Source organism: Cyprinus carpio, chromosome A5 (genome assembly GCF_018340385.1).
Source record: "Cyprinus carpio isolate SPL01 chromosome A5, ASM1834038v1, whole genome shotgun sequence".
Taxonomy (NCBI): Eukaryota; Metazoa; Chordata; class Actinopteri; order Cypriniformes; family Cyprinidae; genus Cyprinus; species Cyprinus carpio.
The window spans coordinates 15,467,204-15,486,298 of NC_056576.1; the positions used below are offsets into that span (position 1 = coordinate 15,467,204).

The 19,095-nt window shown below is 37.0% G+C and overlaps 1 protein-coding gene and 1 long non-coding RNA gene across 14 annotated transcripts in view; both read right to left on the reverse strand.

Moving 5' to 3' along the window:
* Window positions 1-19,095, reverse strand: part of LOC109083416 (armadillo repeat protein deleted in velo-cardio-facial syndrome homolog) — a 115,550-nt gene that overhangs the window by 40,250 nt on the left and 56,205 nt on the right. For all 13 annotated transcript variants that reach the window (XM_019098252.2, XM_019098245.2, XM_019098238.2 and 10 more), the window contains 2 exons: window positions 16,476-17,095; window positions 1,797-2,299 (listed from right to left, as the gene is read on the reverse strand). In XM_019098252.2, coding sequence (XP_018953797.1) covers window positions 1,797-2,299; window positions 16,476-17,095 — 1,123 coding nt within the window. The remainder of the gene's footprint in view (window positions 1-1,796; window positions 2,300-16,475; window positions 17,096-19,095) is intronic.
* LOC122144243 lies at window positions 13,756-15,661 on the reverse strand. Its single transcript, XR_006159621.1, has 2 exons — window positions 15,333-15,661; window positions 13,756-14,452 (listed from the first exon to the last, which is right to left on the reverse strand). It is a non-coding gene; the product is annotated as an uncharacterized LOC122144243 (long non-coding RNA).

Here is a 19,095-nt window from a genome sequence, read left to right on the forward strand (position 1 = left end):
GATTCACTCATTACCAGATGTCATTACCAGAATTTTTTTTTTTCTTTTTCTGTAGTTTCACCAAACCCTAGTAGAGGAAAGATCTGAACTCAGTATTTTTAAGCATGGACATTACTATTCAAAAGTTTGGGGTGAGCAAGATTAAAAGAAATTGAAAGAAATTAATACTTTAGTTCAGCAAGAATGCATTAATTTGATCAAAGTGACATAAAAGAAATATATAATGGTGCAAAAATTTATATTTCATATATTAAGCAATAGAACTGTTTTCAACATTAATATTAATAAGTAATTTCTGATTTTGTAAAATATATTAAATTAGAAAACAGTTATTTTAAATTGTATAATATTTCACAATATAATCATACAAATGCAGCCGCTGCTGAGCATAATCATGAAAAAATCTTACTGACCCCAAAATGGGATATGTTTAGAATTATTTCATATACAAATGCTTATTATTGTTTTATTTTCTTAAGATTTTGTAAATCCCTCATTGTCTGTCAGTGACATAAAAACCTTGTTCCAGTAATAAAATGTCTTGTGTATGCATGCAAACATGGTCTTTGGTCTTTGTGTATTGCGTGTCCGGTCTGAAGCCGGACCTCTTTTGCATTGTCCACGTTCTAGTAAATGTGTGTCAGGTCATGGAGACTAGGCCTAGGGATTAAGGTCCCGGAGGACACACATAAACCCCAGCGTGCTCTTATAGTGACATTTAGCAGGTCAAGACTCTGCTCAGCAGTCCTCTGAAAGACTGACCTGGATTCAGTCAACATCAGTCTGGACTCATCTGGTACTTAAACATGCAAAACATGGTGAAAGGCCTATGGCTAGTATTAGTAGGATGCTCGCCAAGCATGACTGGATGAAATGAGAAAAATAAAAATGAATGAATCATAGATTTAAGACAAACAAGCTAAAAAATATGAAAGGTTATTGGACTGAAAATGACTTCTATTGGTCAGGCAGTCACACAGAGGAAAGCCTGATGAATCTAGAATTGAATTTCAACCAGCTCCTATTACCACCATAAAAATGTCCTCCTCAAATTTTAGACTAGAGTCAAGCAATGCAGCATTCTTAAAATTGTTACCTATGTTCCCAAATATGGACTATTTATACACTACTCTTCAAAAGTTTCGTGTCTGCTAGATTAAAAAAATATATATATATTTTTGGAAGAATCTCTTGTTAATAGACCAAATGCTAAAATACAGTTATATTGTGAAATATTATTACATTTAAAATAATTGGTACATGGTATCAAAAGAGCAAGAAAAGAAGAAAAAAAAAAGAGTCCAAAATATCATAATAGGCTACGTTCACACTGTCAGTTTTTTGTACTGACAACTGCATTTACTTACAGGTGTGAGTCTTGAAATGTCTCGTTCACACACCAACTTACATTAGCTTCTCCAATACTGTCTGTATGGACGTGCAACAGGACTCAAGCCCGTATTCCTTACCAGTTACCATAGTGACAGTGACCAAAGTAATATCAAAGATGGCGACATCCATAAAACAGAAAGTCTTATCACTTTCTGACACAACAAGTGTCCAATTGAGCCACAAGTTTAAGTTCATACGGTTGTGAGTCCCGAAAAAATTACTGTACTGTGTGTGAACGTAACTGTATTAAGGACTCAAATACAGGACTGACAACCGTATTCTGCCGCTGTGTGAACGTGGCCATAATTAGGTGGGTGAATCCCCACGTACAACCCACTTTACAAAGTTTGTGTTCATGATCACATTGCTAAATTCCAGTATGGAATGTAGTTATCATATCATACCTGTGATAAGTTCCCGAACTTCCATGTCATTGGTTTTCCTCAGCAGACGTATGAGAGCAGGAATCCCATCACAGCTCTTGATGGCCACCTTGTTATCATGGTCCTTGCCATAGGAGATGTTTCTCAAAGCTCCGCAGGCCTTGCGATGGACTTCTGCTTTAGGGTGGTCCAGCAAGCCCACAAGCACTGGAATCCCCTTCAGCTGCCTAACATCTTTCTTTATTTTGTCGTTTTCATAGCAAAGATGCTGCAAGTAGGCGGCTGCATTGGATTTGACTGGATCGATGGGGTGGCCTAGCATGGCGATGACCTCAGGCAGGTCGGGGTCCCTCCAGCGCGGGTCTTTGCGGATGCTGTCAATCGAAGGGGAGCGTCGTCCGCCCATGCGGTCTAGACTGGCCAAGCTGCCCCTTTCAGGCTGGGCAAGAGGTGCTGGGTACATGCCATGAATGTAGGGGTGTCTTTCATCGATTAATTCAGTCTCTATGGGGTCCTCATAGCCTCTGTAACCAAATGAGGAAAAGCAGAGAGATTTCAAAGAGGTTTATCAGACATCCAATGGTATTAACACCACACAAAGAGCAGGAAAGAGTGAAAAACTATATTTGAGATATGTCATGTCTTAGAAAGTTGGCTATAGTCATGCACAGTATGATTTCTTTATATGATTTTAATCTTGTTGTTTTTCTATAAATAATTGGTTATATTCACTATAACCAACAATACCTATCGCAAAAGGAAAATAAAATGAGCTCAAAATATGTAAGATAGGGTAAAAACAAAGTACAGAGAAAAAAGGTGTTTGCTTTAGTTATTAACCATGGTGTCAAAAAATCCACAGAAAAACTGCTGCCATTTGCCTACTAATTGTGTCTGTCAGGACACAGTGATGTTCTCTCTTTCTTTAATTAAAGATGGATGGGATGGGATACAGCATGAGGGAAAACAGAGAGCCTGCGTGGCCCAGAGCAAATATAGAACAGACTGGAAACAAAGAAAGAGAGAGAGAGAGAGAGAAAGAGAGACGGATGGATATGGAACCGATGGATGACTTCCCTACTATGAGTAATCTGAATAGAGGACAGCGTAGTACAACATCACTCCCAGTGGGAGAATCCCAGCTCTAGACTTTTCTGAGAGCTCCCTGTCACAAGCAAGCTATCAATATATTGGGATAGGAAATTAAATAATCAACATGCATTTCTGAAATATTGATTGTAAATTGACACTGATAATGCTTTGAAAATTTACAGTTGAAATAAATCCTATTTTTTTCATACTTTTTTTTAGTGCACATTTTTCACATTCAGTAGAACACAATTCCTGTTTAGGTTGCTACTGCTGTTTTAGAAAGTGTAAATTAACCTTTTCATGGTATACATCTCCACAAGCCAATTGAAGAGCCAAATAGACTGAAAATACAGGTTACGAACAAATGCTCAGTGGAAACATTTCCTGGTACTTCAGGAACCTTGAAAATTAGCCATTGTATCACTTCATTAAAACTTAGCTGAAACTGACCAAAAAGTGCTGTTTGTGGGTTTTCAAACATATAATTTCCAAATGACTGATCCATTGCTCCACAGATGTAGGAAGAGATTTGCATTTCTCAGAGCCATCGCACAAACCATGAAATGGTAATGGCTGATATTAATTTCTAAAGTGAAACAGCGGTTTTAAAAAAGAAACTGATACACACATCATCACTGTATGTAATATGGATTATTTATGACAACCTATACTAACACTGAACATTCTGCATGTGGCTGGAGGCTCTCATGAGCCCGTGATATTTTACTCTAACAGTTCTTGTCCTCTACAGTGTAGAAGTTGAAAATAACATGTCTGGGGATGTGCTGTACACATCAGGGAAGTTACATCAATCTCAGATAGGAGTCTCAGCATGCTTCATTATCAGTGTGAACAAAACAGAGATGTCCCTGTGGTTGTACTTTTAATTTGGCAAAGAAATATTAAACCCCTGTGCCACACACTCACCATCACTCTTTCTCTCTCTCCATTTCCAGCTCATTTTCTGTCCAAGGTGTACCAGAAATTTAGAACCCTAGGGACCAAACGTGCAAATATAAAGCCACCACTATAATCTGACAGCATTCATGAATGCATAGAGGAAATGTTTAGATATTAATCTTTTGCTAATTCTTTCTTTTTATTTTGTAGTCTGAACAGCCTGAATATATATATATATATATATATGAGTGCAGAAAAGACTGTTAAGAAAAGACTGCTAAAGACTGGATTTGAAAAACTAATCGGATTTACGCACAGTTTGAACAAAGTCTTTGATGTGTGACTTGACAAAATGGGCCACAGCTGAGAATGTTGGCGGTTTTGAGGGATGCACTTTTAATGAGAGTTTTATGTTAATTATGTACTGCAACTTTGGAGGTGATGTGAGGGCACATTACAGAGGGAGGAAATCTCAGCAAGCTGTTACAAGGCAGTGCTTTAAATGAACAGTTCATAAATCTGACATCGTAAAGAGATGATATGGCCATGAAATGGGGCATTAGGATGGTACATGACGAACACATCATCTGATTAGTCCCAGAGGAAAAAGAGTTTGAAGCACACTAAAGTAACATACTGACAATGACAGAGCAGGGGTATAACGTTGTCAGATGAGACATCTCTTAGACACAACGATTGCAACATTTGCAACTTATTTGAATTTAAAAAAAAATTATTTAAGGTATAAATAAGTAAAATTCATTTTACAGTGTTACAAATCATTTCTCCCCTTTGTGCAATAAAATGTGCAATACCAAACTATCTATACTTACAGTATATTTATTATACATATGTTTGTGACTTAATATATCTTACATCTACCCACATTCCCTTGCATAATTTGTCTATAGCACCGTACATACAATATACTGTTTACTGTCTCTTTTTCAATTGTGTATTGTTTTTACATATTTATTTTTCCTCACATATTTTTTGTTATCTGTGTCTTGTCGCTTGTCAACGTGTCTGTGTTCTGGAAGCTTTTGTCACCAAGAAAAATTCCTTGTGTAAGCACACTTGGTAATAAACCTCTTTCTGATTCTGATTATATATATATATTTTTAAATGCTGTTCTTCTGAGCTTTCATTAAAGAATCGTAATTTTTTATTTATCATGGTTTCCACAAAAATATTAAACAGCATAGCTGTAATAATAATGGTGTGTGGTCACTCCAGACGCAAAGGGAATATGCGCATCACGTCACTCGCTCTAGATTACTTGCGGGATGTTTTTTGTGTCACATCGCGAACAGCGTGATCAACCATGGTGGAGATAACTACAATCACTGTTTTGTACCTGCTGTCAAAAAGTCCCAAATACAATGAGAAGCGTCTCGCTGCAGACCACAAGATCCAGGGGGCGTGGTTCGATCTAGATCATCTTACATTTACCTAAACCTACCCCTGATCCTTAAACCTACCCATCTCCACCCCTAAACCTACCATTCTCCACCCCCTAGATGTGGATCCGACCACGCCCCCTGGATCTTTGGTCTGCAGCGAGCCCTACTTGAATACAATGGAAAGCCAAACGCCGACATGTCTGGGTTCACAGCACCATCCAGAGGAGGATGAATAACATTAGGATCCTGTATTAATGTGTGTGTTACATTTACTACTGTATATATACACTGATATTACTATTATTTTGTTATTGATAGCAGCATCTCTGTAGCCATGCTAATAAAATACAACTACAACTGATTTTAATGGTTTTCTTCTATGCTCCAGACCTATATAATAACAGATGACTATAATAATACTCTCTTCTATTGTTTGATTCAACTGGATGTGTCAAGAATCTCTTCGCTGATTGGCTTGTGTTAGAACACGTCATGTGAATTTTCTGCTCGAGTTAAAATTTTTGAACTTGCGCAGAACACGCGATTGAGGCGATTATCGTCATTCACGTCACCCGGTGCGAATTCGCCTCTATTCGTGTCTTTGCATTGACTTTGTATGTGATCTACTCGTGCGAATAATTACATCCGCGTCTGGTGTGAATACACCATAAGAAATGTTTCTTAAGCAGAAAATCAGCATATTAGAATGATTTCTGAAGGATCATGTGACACTGAAGACTGGAGTAACGTCTGCTGAAAATTCCGCTTTGCCATCACAGGAATAAATTACATTTTAAAACATTTGGAAATATAAAACTGTTATTTTAAATTCTAATAACATTTCATAATATTACTATTTTACTATATTATGATCAAATAAATGCAGCCTTGGTGAAGAGACTTTTAAAGTTTGCTTACTTTTAAAATTTGAAAAATATCTGTGTTTTCCACTTTCATTTCATATAGGATTAATGAAGGTATTTAAGTTCAGTTTGCACAACATTAATAAAATAGCAAATCCATTCAAATATATTGTTAGCTCTGAAAATACTTAATGTAATCGTGTGGAAAAGTTTTCCTTTAATTATCTTCATTAGTTATTTTCAGAGTCAGGGACGGATTATGATGCAGCAGTGCCCTGGTTATGAACTGATTAAAGGCTTCCCTTCAATTATTCCTTTTTTATTTGAAATATTTCCAAACGTGTTAACTATCTCGATTCTCAAATATGTGTATGTAAATGCATTTTGCACCTTTATAGATCATGTTAGATGATATACTTTATAAAGGGCGATGGGCAAAGTATCTATAGCCTGATGTTAGTGTAATCTATTATGCATGCATAAAACCCATCTTTTTACTTAAGTACCAAATATGGGTGTAATGCCATAAAAATATTTTTAATAAGATTGACTTTGTATTTAGCATGAATTTAATTAAAACATTGTAAGTTACTATTACTAATTATAACACTTTCATTGTACAGAAAGAGAGCAAAGAACATTTTCATTATCAAAGAACATTAACACTGACTTTAGTCTAGCCAGAGTTCAAGCAACTCGCACAGTTTACACTGTGAAATTAATATCTTACTTACATCATACGCACATCTGCACTTTGTTGTTTCTGAAGAGACAATTTGCCAAAGAGCAGAATTCAGTCAGCAAGCACGCGCACTGAACAAAACACAGATGTTCAGCGATGACTCATCTGAACGCCTCTGATTTGCCATTGAACTCATAAGCTCAACAGAATCCTGTGTGATTGGTTATAATGCTCGGGGCTGTAAAAACGCATCTGTCTCTGCCTCAGCGCCAGCCACAGCGCGAACGCAGCTTTGAATTTAGCAGCTGCTGATGTGTCGCACTGAGCGTTCAAATCACACCGGTGTGATCGTATTAAATATTTAAAAAAAATATTATTCAGCTATTATTTGTATTTTTGAAAACTGCATTCAAAATCATTTCAAAATTTAAATCATTCAAAAATCTGAGAGGCCATCAGTAAATTAAAATATGAACAATTATGCCAATCATGTTTCCTATGTGTTTAGTCAAATGTAATTTGGGACAGTCTAAGATGTGGAAAAGTTCATGGGAGAAATTGACAGGTCAATGTGGTATCTCCAAGGTGGCCACTGAGTGAACTGACTTAGCAGATTTTGACATAATGATAAACTACTACTCCTCTTCTCAATTCTAATGTCGGTCTGCAGTTCATTGAACACTGCTGCAACGACCAGCTCTGGTCACCATTCATTACCATCACCATTTGTTTTATTATTGTACCATGCCAACAGATTTCATGCAAATTAAGAGAGTGGTTACTGACCACATGGTAAATTTGGAAGCATTTTATTGCTTTGGAAATGCCATCCAAGTGCCATTTAGTGTCAGTATGATGAAATAATCATTAACTGACGTAATGTCTGAATTGTAACCCGTGCCAGACCTGTTGGGAGCAAACCAACATTAACAAGGCTGGCACTCAGTATACATTATTTCTACTTGAGTTAAACAGTTCAATACTCTTCCCACCAAGACTCATGCTGATGCAAATAATGAACCAGAACAGCTAATACAGAAAGGGCATACAGGCTTAGCCAGCATGACTCATGTCTGATGATGTGTATGACCAAGTATAATACAATTTACAGAGCGACTTACTGACACGTCCCTTCTAACCTTTATTGGAGTCATCTCATCTTGTTATTCACACCCAGAAAACAGCATTCTAAAGTCTTTAACTGTTTCAAGACATTCAGTTCCATGACTGGAACTGAGATGGTTCTACCATCCACTAGTCAAGCTAAGCACTGGACTAAAAATGACTCTGCAGCAGCATCTTATTTTAAGTCCTTTTCATCCAAAACTAAGCTTGAGATTGAAAAGATTGGGTCAGCTTACACAAAACGGTATTCCTCAATTTATGCAACAGAAAACAGAGCGTGACCTCTCAGACTCCCTATAGGCAATGATTAAGAGTGGTAATTTGAAATTTATGCTGCTGGTTTACCCAAATTCAGTGGATGCCACTAGAAAATAAAAAGGGATGAACATGTGCTGTATCCAAAACCAAACGCAGATTCACTGCTGCATCACCACCACCAGACAGCATTTACATATAAAGGCACCTCTTAAAAGAACAGTTCATGAATAACTACCTACTTACCAACATGATTTTCCAAACCTGAATGTGGTTATTTTTTTCTGAGACACAAAAGAGGATTTTTTCTCAGCTCTTGTCCAAATAAAGTTCACAGTGAATTAAACTCAAGTCAAGTATAGCGTCAGTGAATGAGTTCTTCTTTTCTATGAACTGATTGATTTGGTTTACAAATCAAAACGAATGATTTGTTCAGGAATCAGACAGTGATTAACTTGATTCAATGATCTGTTTACAGTTTTGGAATTAAAAGCTAGTTGGAGAGGAAGATTAGTGAATAATAACTTTTAATTTGAAGACCAATTTAGTTATGGTCCTCACACAAAGCAATTATGCTATTAGCTTTCAGCTATCATGTTTACTTTTTCTCATGCTTTTTAACAGCCTTGGTTAATGTAATTGTATAGACAAGACCATACAAAAGTCTTAAAAATATTTATGTTTTTGTAACACAAAATAAAATAATGTGTGTTTGGAACCATATAAAGGTGAGTAAATAATGAATTTCAGCCAAAAATAATTTTGTGCCAAAATGCTTCTGCCAGAACTCATTAGAAAGATATAACACAATGCTGTCAGGTGCAGATTGAAAATGGATATGAACAGAAGAACAGATCACTTAGAGACAATGAGAGGAAAATTGTGTCTGCTATTGTACAGACAGTTTCATCTCTTTCCTTCTCTCTCTCTCTCTCTCTCTCTCTCTCTCTCACACACACACACACACACACACACACACACACAAACAAACATTGAGGGCTTTGCAAATTGAAATTATTTAAACAGTTCAGATGCATGCTAAACCCTGTGGACTGAGCGATGGGAATGTCAAGATTTGCATTTAAATTGCTGCCATTGTATGTACGAGTGTATTCATAACACATGAACGCACTTCGACTACACATGATGCTCTTCCACTAGATGTGGTGCTCTGAAGTTATTACAACAGATTCAATGCCTCAATAATGAGCCAAATGTTCTTCATGGTCCAGAAATATGTGTGTCTGTGTTTTTTGTTTGTTGCCAGCGAAAACCTCATAGTTATGTGCCCATTTTTACATCCATTTTGCTCTCCCATCATTTCCTTTCTCTGAATTATTAATTTCTAGATTTTTTTGGACAAGTGCCTATGCCTCCGAATAGAAAAAGAGGAAAATATTATAATATCCACTATTACAATGAGCAATTGTCTTCATATTTAATTGAAAAACACCAACATAACAATTTAATTTTTAATTTAAATGGGGGTAAATAAAATTTAATGATTGTTTAACTGGTGGTTAAGTTATTCTTTTAACACTGTTTAACAGCTCCATAAGTTATTATTGTGATAGTTTTATGGTTTAAATCATTTCTACTGGAAAAATTTAAATTGTTGAGTTTTATATTGGGGTATATGTTTAGAATGGTTGTACTGTACTGGTTTTGATTTACTGAGTTTGATTAACTAATTACAATAATGTGTTTGTGAATCAGACTACACTGGCAGTGCTACATGTTTTTGATTCCCTAAAAAAAAAACCATCTAACAAGATTCATTTGTTTGGGATTCATATTACAATGTTTGCTCTTTTTGTTATGTGGATTCAGTGATTGATATTATTTTTCTGTGAATGTTCTGTAGATTCAGAAACTCAGAATATTTTAGTATTATATTCCACTTCACATGAGGAAGAATGCATGTGTGAAAACAATTAACTCAATATTTTTTGAAATGTCGTTCCAAACCCATAAAAGCTTCGTTCGTCTTCGGAACACAATTTAAGATATTTTGGACGAAAACCGGGAGACTTGTGACCGTCCCATATACTGCCAAGTAAATTACACTGTCAAGGTCCAGAAAAGTATGAAAAGCATCTTCAGAATAGTCCATCTGCCATCAGTGGTTCAACCTTAATGTTATGAAGCGACTACAATACTTTTTGTATGAGAAAAAAAACAAAAATAACGACAATTTATCTCCTCTGTCTTGGGAATCACCGAGCGCCATTTTGCTCTGAATGCAAGTGTTGTGTCAGCCGCAACACAAGATATTCTATGAAATTTACCACTTCACATGAAAGGACAGCACATCCCTGCATGAAACACAGAATTAACGTCACATTTGCGTTCAGCAGATGTTTTCGAAAAATGGCGTACAGTGAAATGGGGAAAGACAGAGGACTCCAACAGTTTGAATAAAAGTACAAAAAGTATTCTCGTCACTTCATAACATTAAGGTTGACCCACCGATGGCAGATGGACTATTCTGACGATGCTTTTCATACTTTCCTGGACCTTGACACTGTTATTTATTTGGCAGTCTATGGGACAGTCTCAAGCCTCCGGGTTTTCATCCAAAATATCTTAAATTGTGGTCCAAAGACAAACAAAGCTTTTTTGGGTTTGGAACGACATGGGGGTAAGTGATTAATGACAAAATTTTAATTTTGGGGTGGAGTATCCCTTTAAATAAGAACTCTATTCCGCTCTACATTACTATATAATACTTTTTACCAACTCAGATTTTAGTCCCATGACTAACCTTCCCTATAAAGGATGGAATATTTTTTCTCTTTCTGCCTGCACTATATAACTGTTGTCAGTTCAACATGAGCTCATTGAGGAAGTGGTCCCTGGTGGTCTCCAGGGAGATTTCTGTATGACGTCCTTACGACAGGCTGCTCTGCTGTGGCACTGGTGGCAGGTGCAGGGAAGCACAGCCAAGGAGAGATGATCCATTAGAGATATGGCTGGAGACGAGATGCCCCCTTTGTCTGGCAGTGTTCACTAGAGACTATTAATCACTCTGACAACAACAGCTCCACCGAGATAAAGAAATAAAGATAAAGAAGTGACCTCGAGTCTGTGAAACCAATTATTGCACAGAAACTGTCTAATCCATGCAAACACGGCACCGCCAACCATTTCTTTGCTAAATGTCCCAATTTTGGCTGTTTTATAATTGTGGGTTTCCAAACTGCAAACTGCATTAACATATTCATTTTGAACATTCATTAGCTAGATTTTTGTCAGCATGTGTTATTATGGGAATGCTAATGAAGGATGCAAAATGCAATACTTTGACATTTGGAGTAAGAGGAGTTACATCATTATTAATTACACTATAATTTTGGCACAGATGTACACAAATACATTATGAGCCGAAAAACAGGAAGTGGTTGTGTATGCTGTTTGTGATGGTGACTGCCTACTGTATATATGTGTGAATCCTAATTAAAAAGAAACTGTGTTCCTGCAACACACAGGACTTTCAAAACTCCTACAGATCCTCATAATGTGGAATGTGCTGATATTGACTATAGGAGTATGAGAAGGTAAATATGTTTCATGATAACAACATCTCTCCTTTCCTCCCTGTTCTGTCTTAAGCCGCGTTTCCACCGCTGGAACTTTACCCAGGAACTAGGGACTTTGGGCTGGTAATCGGTGTGTTTCCACCACAGGAACCAGGATCTAAATAATGTTCCGGGTAAAAAAATGCCCCTCAGAAAGTCCCTGCTCGCAAGGTAGCACTTTTTCAAAGGTCCGTAACTTTCGTGGGTGGGACTTGGGCGCTAAACATGCTGATTGGTTGAGTTCACGCAGCATTGTGATTTCAACCGCCATTTATTCGGATAGTTTTTATAATTTTAATGTTACTGTTTTTTGTGTTTTATTTTCTGTAGTTTTTCAGGCGAGAATATAGTTGTTTAAAACTCAAATCTGCGGTTTATTTATAAAGACAGCGCCTATTTAAAAATGTGTTTTGCCGATTTCGGCTATGATCAGCTCCATGCGATCAGCAGGAGCTCAGTGCTCATCCGCCTAGAGCACTCTCAACTCGGCTAGTCCTTCTGACATTTGCCACTGGCTCTGATGTCTCTTTAGTGGTTAAACATGAAATATAATTCATTTTGGGTAAACCTACCAGGTAATTTTTGGTCTTTATTCAATTTATTAATATGTTAAAATGAAAATAAAAAGAGGTAATTTATATAATATTTCATTTCATTGTAATGTAGGCTGTATATATATACACATTTCCCTGAAACAAGTACATTTCTGCAGCTATTATTATGTATAAATGAAAACGAAAGGAGGCAGTGGTGTTTAATATCATATTTCGTCTTATTGTAAATATACAGTGAGTAAAATTGCAGTACCCAAGGTGAGCTGACTGATGTTATCAAGTACGCTGCTGTTTGCAGAATTACCGGACAACTCCGAAATTTGTGTTGTATTGAGAATCACGCACAGACCTACGTCACCAGTCTATTTACCTAATCTTCACGGTACTTTAGACTGCGGTGGAAACGCAGAAAGCAACAGGTCTGGGGGGAAAATAGTTCCTGGGGAAAAAAAGTTCCTGGTACAATTGTTCTGGGTAATTTCGGTGGAAACGCGGCATTAGAAGATAAAAAATACTGTAAAAATGTGCTGTCTTCATTTAACAAAGAAAGAAATCACTTATCAAAAAGAAGAGCTCTTCATTACACAGATGCAGCCCTCTGCTGTATGTCAGCTATCATGTGCTTTTCATTTTCTAATCTCTGCAAAGAGCAAGCTGTGGTCAGAACAACCGAAAATGTGTCTATTTTTAGGAGGAAAATGGTTTTCAACTGTCTTTGGTTCTGAAAGCAAAGGTCACTCAGCTTAACAGGAAGAACATTTAGGGCTGGAGAAAAAAACTGAGACCTCACTTAACTCTATAGCACAAACACATGTTAGCAAAACAATCAAGAAAAGAGTGCAATCTCTAGTTTCAACATCCATCCATCCGTCCAACATCAGACTGTACCAATATCAGACTGTTAGGGATATAAATTAATTTTGTCTGGTGCCACCATTCAAGCCATTTTTCAGTATCAGACACAACAATAACAATGTATTATTACACATTTACTAAATTACACACACATGTGCACTGAAATAAATAACTTGAGAAAATCCTCTTAACAGTTTGCAGCAACACATCTGACAAGTACAACAAGTACTTGCTATTATCAAGTAAAATCTACTTACTACTGAAATTAACATTCATGAAGAAATCAAATCTAATTCCATTCTAAGTAAATATTGCTTAATTATATTTAGTTAGGAAGTTTTGTTTATTTAAAGTAATTAAGTAAAGTTTATTTATTACATTACAATAATGCCTTGCATTTGGGGAAGTCGTGGCCTAATGGTTAGAGAGTTTGACTCCTAACCCTAAGGTTGTGGGTTCAAGTCTCGGGCCGGCAATACCACGACTGAGGTGCCCTTGAGCAAGGCACAGAACCCCCAGCTGCTCCCCGGGCGCCGCAGCATAAATGGCTGCCCATTGCTCCGGGTGTGTGTTCACGGTGTGTGTGTGTTCACTGCTGTGTGTGTGCACTTTGGATGGGTTAAATGCAGAGCATGAATTCTGAGTATGGGTCACCATACTTGGCTGTATGTCACATCACTTTGTCACTTTTTTTTTTTTTTCATTGTATTTAACAAAATATTAAGTACATTTCTGTTTACTGAAGTATATAAGTAGATTTTGTTTTTTGTTTTTGTTCGATATTTCCATTTACTTCGTTTGCTGAATATATATTACTCCCTACAATTATGTAAAAATCGCTAATTTCTTTTTGATTAATATAACCACATAAACTATATTCATTTTGTCTATACCAGGAGTTCCAACTTTCATGTAGAGTTTAGCTCTAACCCTAATCAAACACCTGAACAAGCTAAGCACCTCGAGTGCCAGCATTGAGAACATCTGGTCTATACCTTTAATCACAAATCACACAACTAAAATAGAATTAAATAGTTTATTTTTTCAACATAAAAAAGTGAATCAAAGTAAATAAAAAATAGCGAATAAAATGATAAAAAACGTAAGTATGGCTGAATGCTACTTCAAGTGTCTGCTGTTCTGTAATACAATTCAATTTCTATTACCAACATAAACTGCATTTGCTGCACCATACACAGTTTTGACCCCAGGAGGTATAAAATAAAAAACAAATTACTTAAACAGAACAAGATGGGGTTTTAACCTGACAGAACTAGGTAGTATTGATATAGCCAAAACTGCATCCAACATGAAAAGCATCAGTCTGTCTTCCTCCCCACACCTCAAGTGTGTATTGGAGTTAGGTCACCCTGTAAATGAACACAATTTGGGATATTAAAACAATGATCTAAAACATTTAACCACAATTTTATATTATGCAGTGAAGAACAGGTAAAAATAACAACAATAATGTTATATCATGCAATCTATGCATAGATTACATTTACATTTAGCAGACGGTTTTATCCAAAGCGACTTACAAATGGGGACAATAAAAGCAATCAAAACCAAAAAAAGAGCAATAATATGTAAGTGCTATGACAAGTCTTGCCAGAATAAGAGAATTCACTCATTCTATATAGTCCTAAACTTACACTCTGGCTTTGTTCTGCAGTGTGTTCATAGGACTTTGCTTTTTAACCAACAAATTACAAGTTTAATACCATCATGAAGCATAAAAACACTTTTACTAACCACTTTCTATTCAGACTTTTCAAAATTAGTCCTATAAAACAAACGCTGGTGGCAACAGGTACTTTAGGGTTAGGTAGTATGTTAGCTTAGCATATCAACAAAATGCGACAATTTATGAGATTACTACAATGTTGTGGCTCTAAACTCACTCTATTGAATCAGTCGAGTGTTTGAAATAACAGAAACTAACCTTATGCTATACTATGTAATTGCTTTATTTTAGTAACATTAGCTAGCTAGCAGTTACAGCGTTTAAAAATTTCCAGTAATTTCCAATCGTGCTCAAGTTTTTACTTTGTGAATTTTTTAACTATTGAAAACATTTTCATTGAAATATCAGTCACTGTGACCACATGCAAGTAAACTTTAATGAGGTTATATAAGTAAGATGGACGTTGATGTATAATGAGTCAAGTAAACAAGAATCAAACGATCGAAATGCACACGGACCAATGTATTACAAATCAGAAATCTAAAACAGCAAGGCAAACTTACCTTAAACATGAGAAAATCCAGCCATGCATCACCTCCATGACAAGCCCAACCATCTGTCTCTGATTCAAAGCGCAGGTAGAGTGTCTTGATCAAACACGCATCGGCAGATTCAAGCGCGCTATACTTTTAGATTAAAATTCAGGCAAGTAGATAAAGAATAGTTACTCTTCACCCGCAGATCATTAATTACATGAATTAAATGTGAACATTTTACTTAGAAAATTGTTGTTGCTCTTGAATTTCAATATTACAAGTAGAACTTATGATGGTTAATTTAATATATTTTACAACATTACAAAGTAATTTTTTTCAGTGTGTGTGTGTGTGTGTGTGTGTGTGTGTGTGTGTGTATATATATATATATATATATATATAAAATATAAAAATAAATAATATAATAATTAGTTTTATTTATTCCATCCAGTATCAGACTGTACCAATTAGGAAAAAAGATTATTATAATTTTGTCTAATTCCACATTTTCATGGCATTATTGGTATCATACAGAATAATTGTGAGTTCGAGTCTCGGGCCGGCAGGAATTGTGGGTGTGGGGGGGAGTGCATGTACAGTTCTCTCTCCACCTTCAATCCCACGACTTAGGTGCCCTTGAGCAAGGCATTGAACCCCCAATGCTCCCCGGGGCGCCGCAGCATAAAATGGCTGCCCACTGCTCCGGGTGTGTGTTCACAGTGTGTGTGTGTGTTCACTGCTCTGTGTGTGTGCACTTCGGATGGGTTAAATGCAGAGCACTAATTCTGAGTATGGGTCACCATACTTGGCTGAATGTCACGTCACTTTCACTTTCACTTTCACTAAATTAATTATTATTAATTTTTAGTATAGTTTTCTTTATTTGTTAATAAAATTAATCAATAATTATAGTTACAGCTATAATATTTTAGTTTTTTATGTTATAGTTAATAATTTACCAGTGCTCTTTGATATCTTGTTGGACATTGAAAGCCAGTTCTGCTGAGCAATAACTTTCCATTATGTGAAAGAAGAACCTGCATCTATGTGCTTCTCATGAGCTGGAACACTTAAATCCCTTCAACAGGCAACCACATCAAAGCTGCTCACAATCATTCACTAACCCACAGCAGCCAAGCAAATAAACCAAATCAACTGCACGATTCCTACCTCATGCGGGGGCCGTTGCGCAATGGCTCTCGAATGGTACGTCCGGGCAGTGTGCGGCGGTTAGCCGTGGAATAATCAGGCTCTAGGTCATAAGGCTCTTCGTCATCTGGGCCTAGACTGCGGCGGTCGTCTTCCAGGCCGTAGGGTTCGGGTTGGAAGCGCTCAGGCTGAGAACGATTGAGATCCATAGTGCTACTTCCCATCGGGACTTGAGGCTGGGCCACGTGGCCATAGTCGTCCTTGCGGATGGGGAGAGTGTAGCTGTTCTCCGGCCGGTATCCACCAGTGGGCATGTAGGGCCGATAGGGCCTATAATTGACTCCACGAGACAGACTTCCATAGTTGTCGGCCATGTCTCCGTATCCATCGTGAAGGGTGTAATGACGAAACTGACTGTCTGGAGCATCATTGTAGGAGTCGCTGTAATTGTTGTATGAGCGTGTGAGGGTGGAAGTGGCCTGGGGTGTGATGAAGCGCTCGCCATTCTTCATGTAGCGCCGGTCAATGGAGTCAGTGTAGCTTCCCAGTGGAGACGAGCCCTCTGGAAGAGGAAGGCCATCGGGACCCAGTGGCACCTGTCGAACTGTCCGTGTTGTCACTGTCTTGACCATCTTAGTGACCTAAGATGATGGAAAAACCAACAATTTTAGCAAAATTTAAAGTCATAATAATTGAAGTGAAAGTCTGTGCTTTTTATGCAGAACTAGAGTGGGACATTTCCTGTCTTATATGCCTTTTGCATGGTCTATACGTGATGTGAGGGCCATTCAAAATGCAGCCATTGTGTCAGATTGCTCAAATCATAGCAGCCAAAACATTTATGGCATTTATGAGTGAAATGCAGCACACTGACTTAGTGGTCTAATATCAGCAAGGAAGTGGATGTCACACTGTGAGCTGGCTGAGTAGCAGTGAAATGACTGAAAATCTTTTTCAGTCTTTTAAAAGGCTTTGTGTTCATTAGTAATGAAACAGCTGGAACTGAAAATATAAGGGTTGTGGGTTCTTGGTTGTAGTTGATACACAGTTTCTCATTACAAAAACTTTGCTAACAGTTAAGTTTTCCTAACAGCAACAAGCTTACTTTACTACTTAAACTGAGGGACTAATGTTACATTTAGCTATAGAAAACATTTCACATGCTACATTTTTGTTACAGGACTTTTGCTGTCCAGTTATCATACATTTATTATACATTTCCATTAAAAAAAAATTGTGAGCATAAGAGACTACTTTCAAAATCTTGAAAGAATCTTACTGACCCCCAAACTTTTGAACGGTAGTGTATACATTTCACAATAGAAATCAGATTAAATAATAATAATTACAAAATTGAGGTGAACTTCATATAAATTAACTTTTTTGAAGTATGCCAATGTTATTTCATTTTTTTTACTGGTTTATGTAAAAACTTTTGCAAATCTGATTAAAGAAAATTATTTAAGAAAAATCTGAAAATGATTTCACAGCAGATATTTGTTTACTTTACTAAATATATTTGTTTTAGTTTTCGATTTTTAGTTTTTGTTTTTATTTTTACATTTATTATTATTTTGATTATTTTTATCTAAACTTTCACATTTGATTGTCAACAAGAACTGCTGCTGCTGTATTGTGGCACATATGACAGCCATTGATTTGACTTGACAAACTTCTGTACTAAATGAAGGACTGACTTCAACACTATCTGTTGAGGAACCTTAAAGTAAACCATTACCACATACTAAGAGAGAACAGTGCACATGACAACAGCTAGATCGATCAACATAAGAGCTGCCACCAGACTACATGGACCTGAGTGATGTTCTAGGTCCCTGTGTCTATCACAGAGCACTGACATCTTTATGACTCAACTTAAATAAATCACTATTCCCCTCCGAGTGCTAATCCAGTCCCCTATTCTACAAAATGTCTGCCTGTCAAGAGGATGGAGTGCTGCTGCTCCTGAAGGTTCAGTGCTGATACAGAAACCAATTTGCTGCTCAGTGAATTCCGCAAAGCAATTAATTGGCTATTTTGTCCATGGCTGTAAATTCATCTTGGAAATTAATGAGCTTGATAAAAATGAATCGTCATTGGAGATGAACCATGACTGCTTGAATTTGTGCGTGAACCATTACAAGCCACATGGCCAGTTGTCAGTGCGTAATATCTCAAGGGATGTGTCTATGTCTAAAGGGGGAAAACATCAGTAACTAGTCACAGCTTTTTCACCTTTACAGACTCCACTATGGGTTTAACCATTGGAGTGCACAGTTTTTTGAGGGAACCGCAGTTAATTTGAACAAACATCATTAAGATCAATGCAGCAATCTCACTGATGGAAATTTAACCGGGGGAGGTTGACACACTGCTTTACAGTTGTTTGCAAGTAGGCATTTACACTCGATTGCAGTATCCAACTGTATTCATGAGGAGAATTACATGTGCGGCTGTAAGGTGAACTGTCTGCAATCCTACTGCTTGTTGCCAGTGTTGCTACTCTGTTGCATCGCCAATTGTCTCTGTTGCTCATGCTGTCTCAATCCAGCAACCCAAATAAATGACTAAGTTGTTCCATTTCCACAAGTCACTGTCTGTGTGTGAACACCCCTTAAAGTTAATATGTTAAAACAGATAC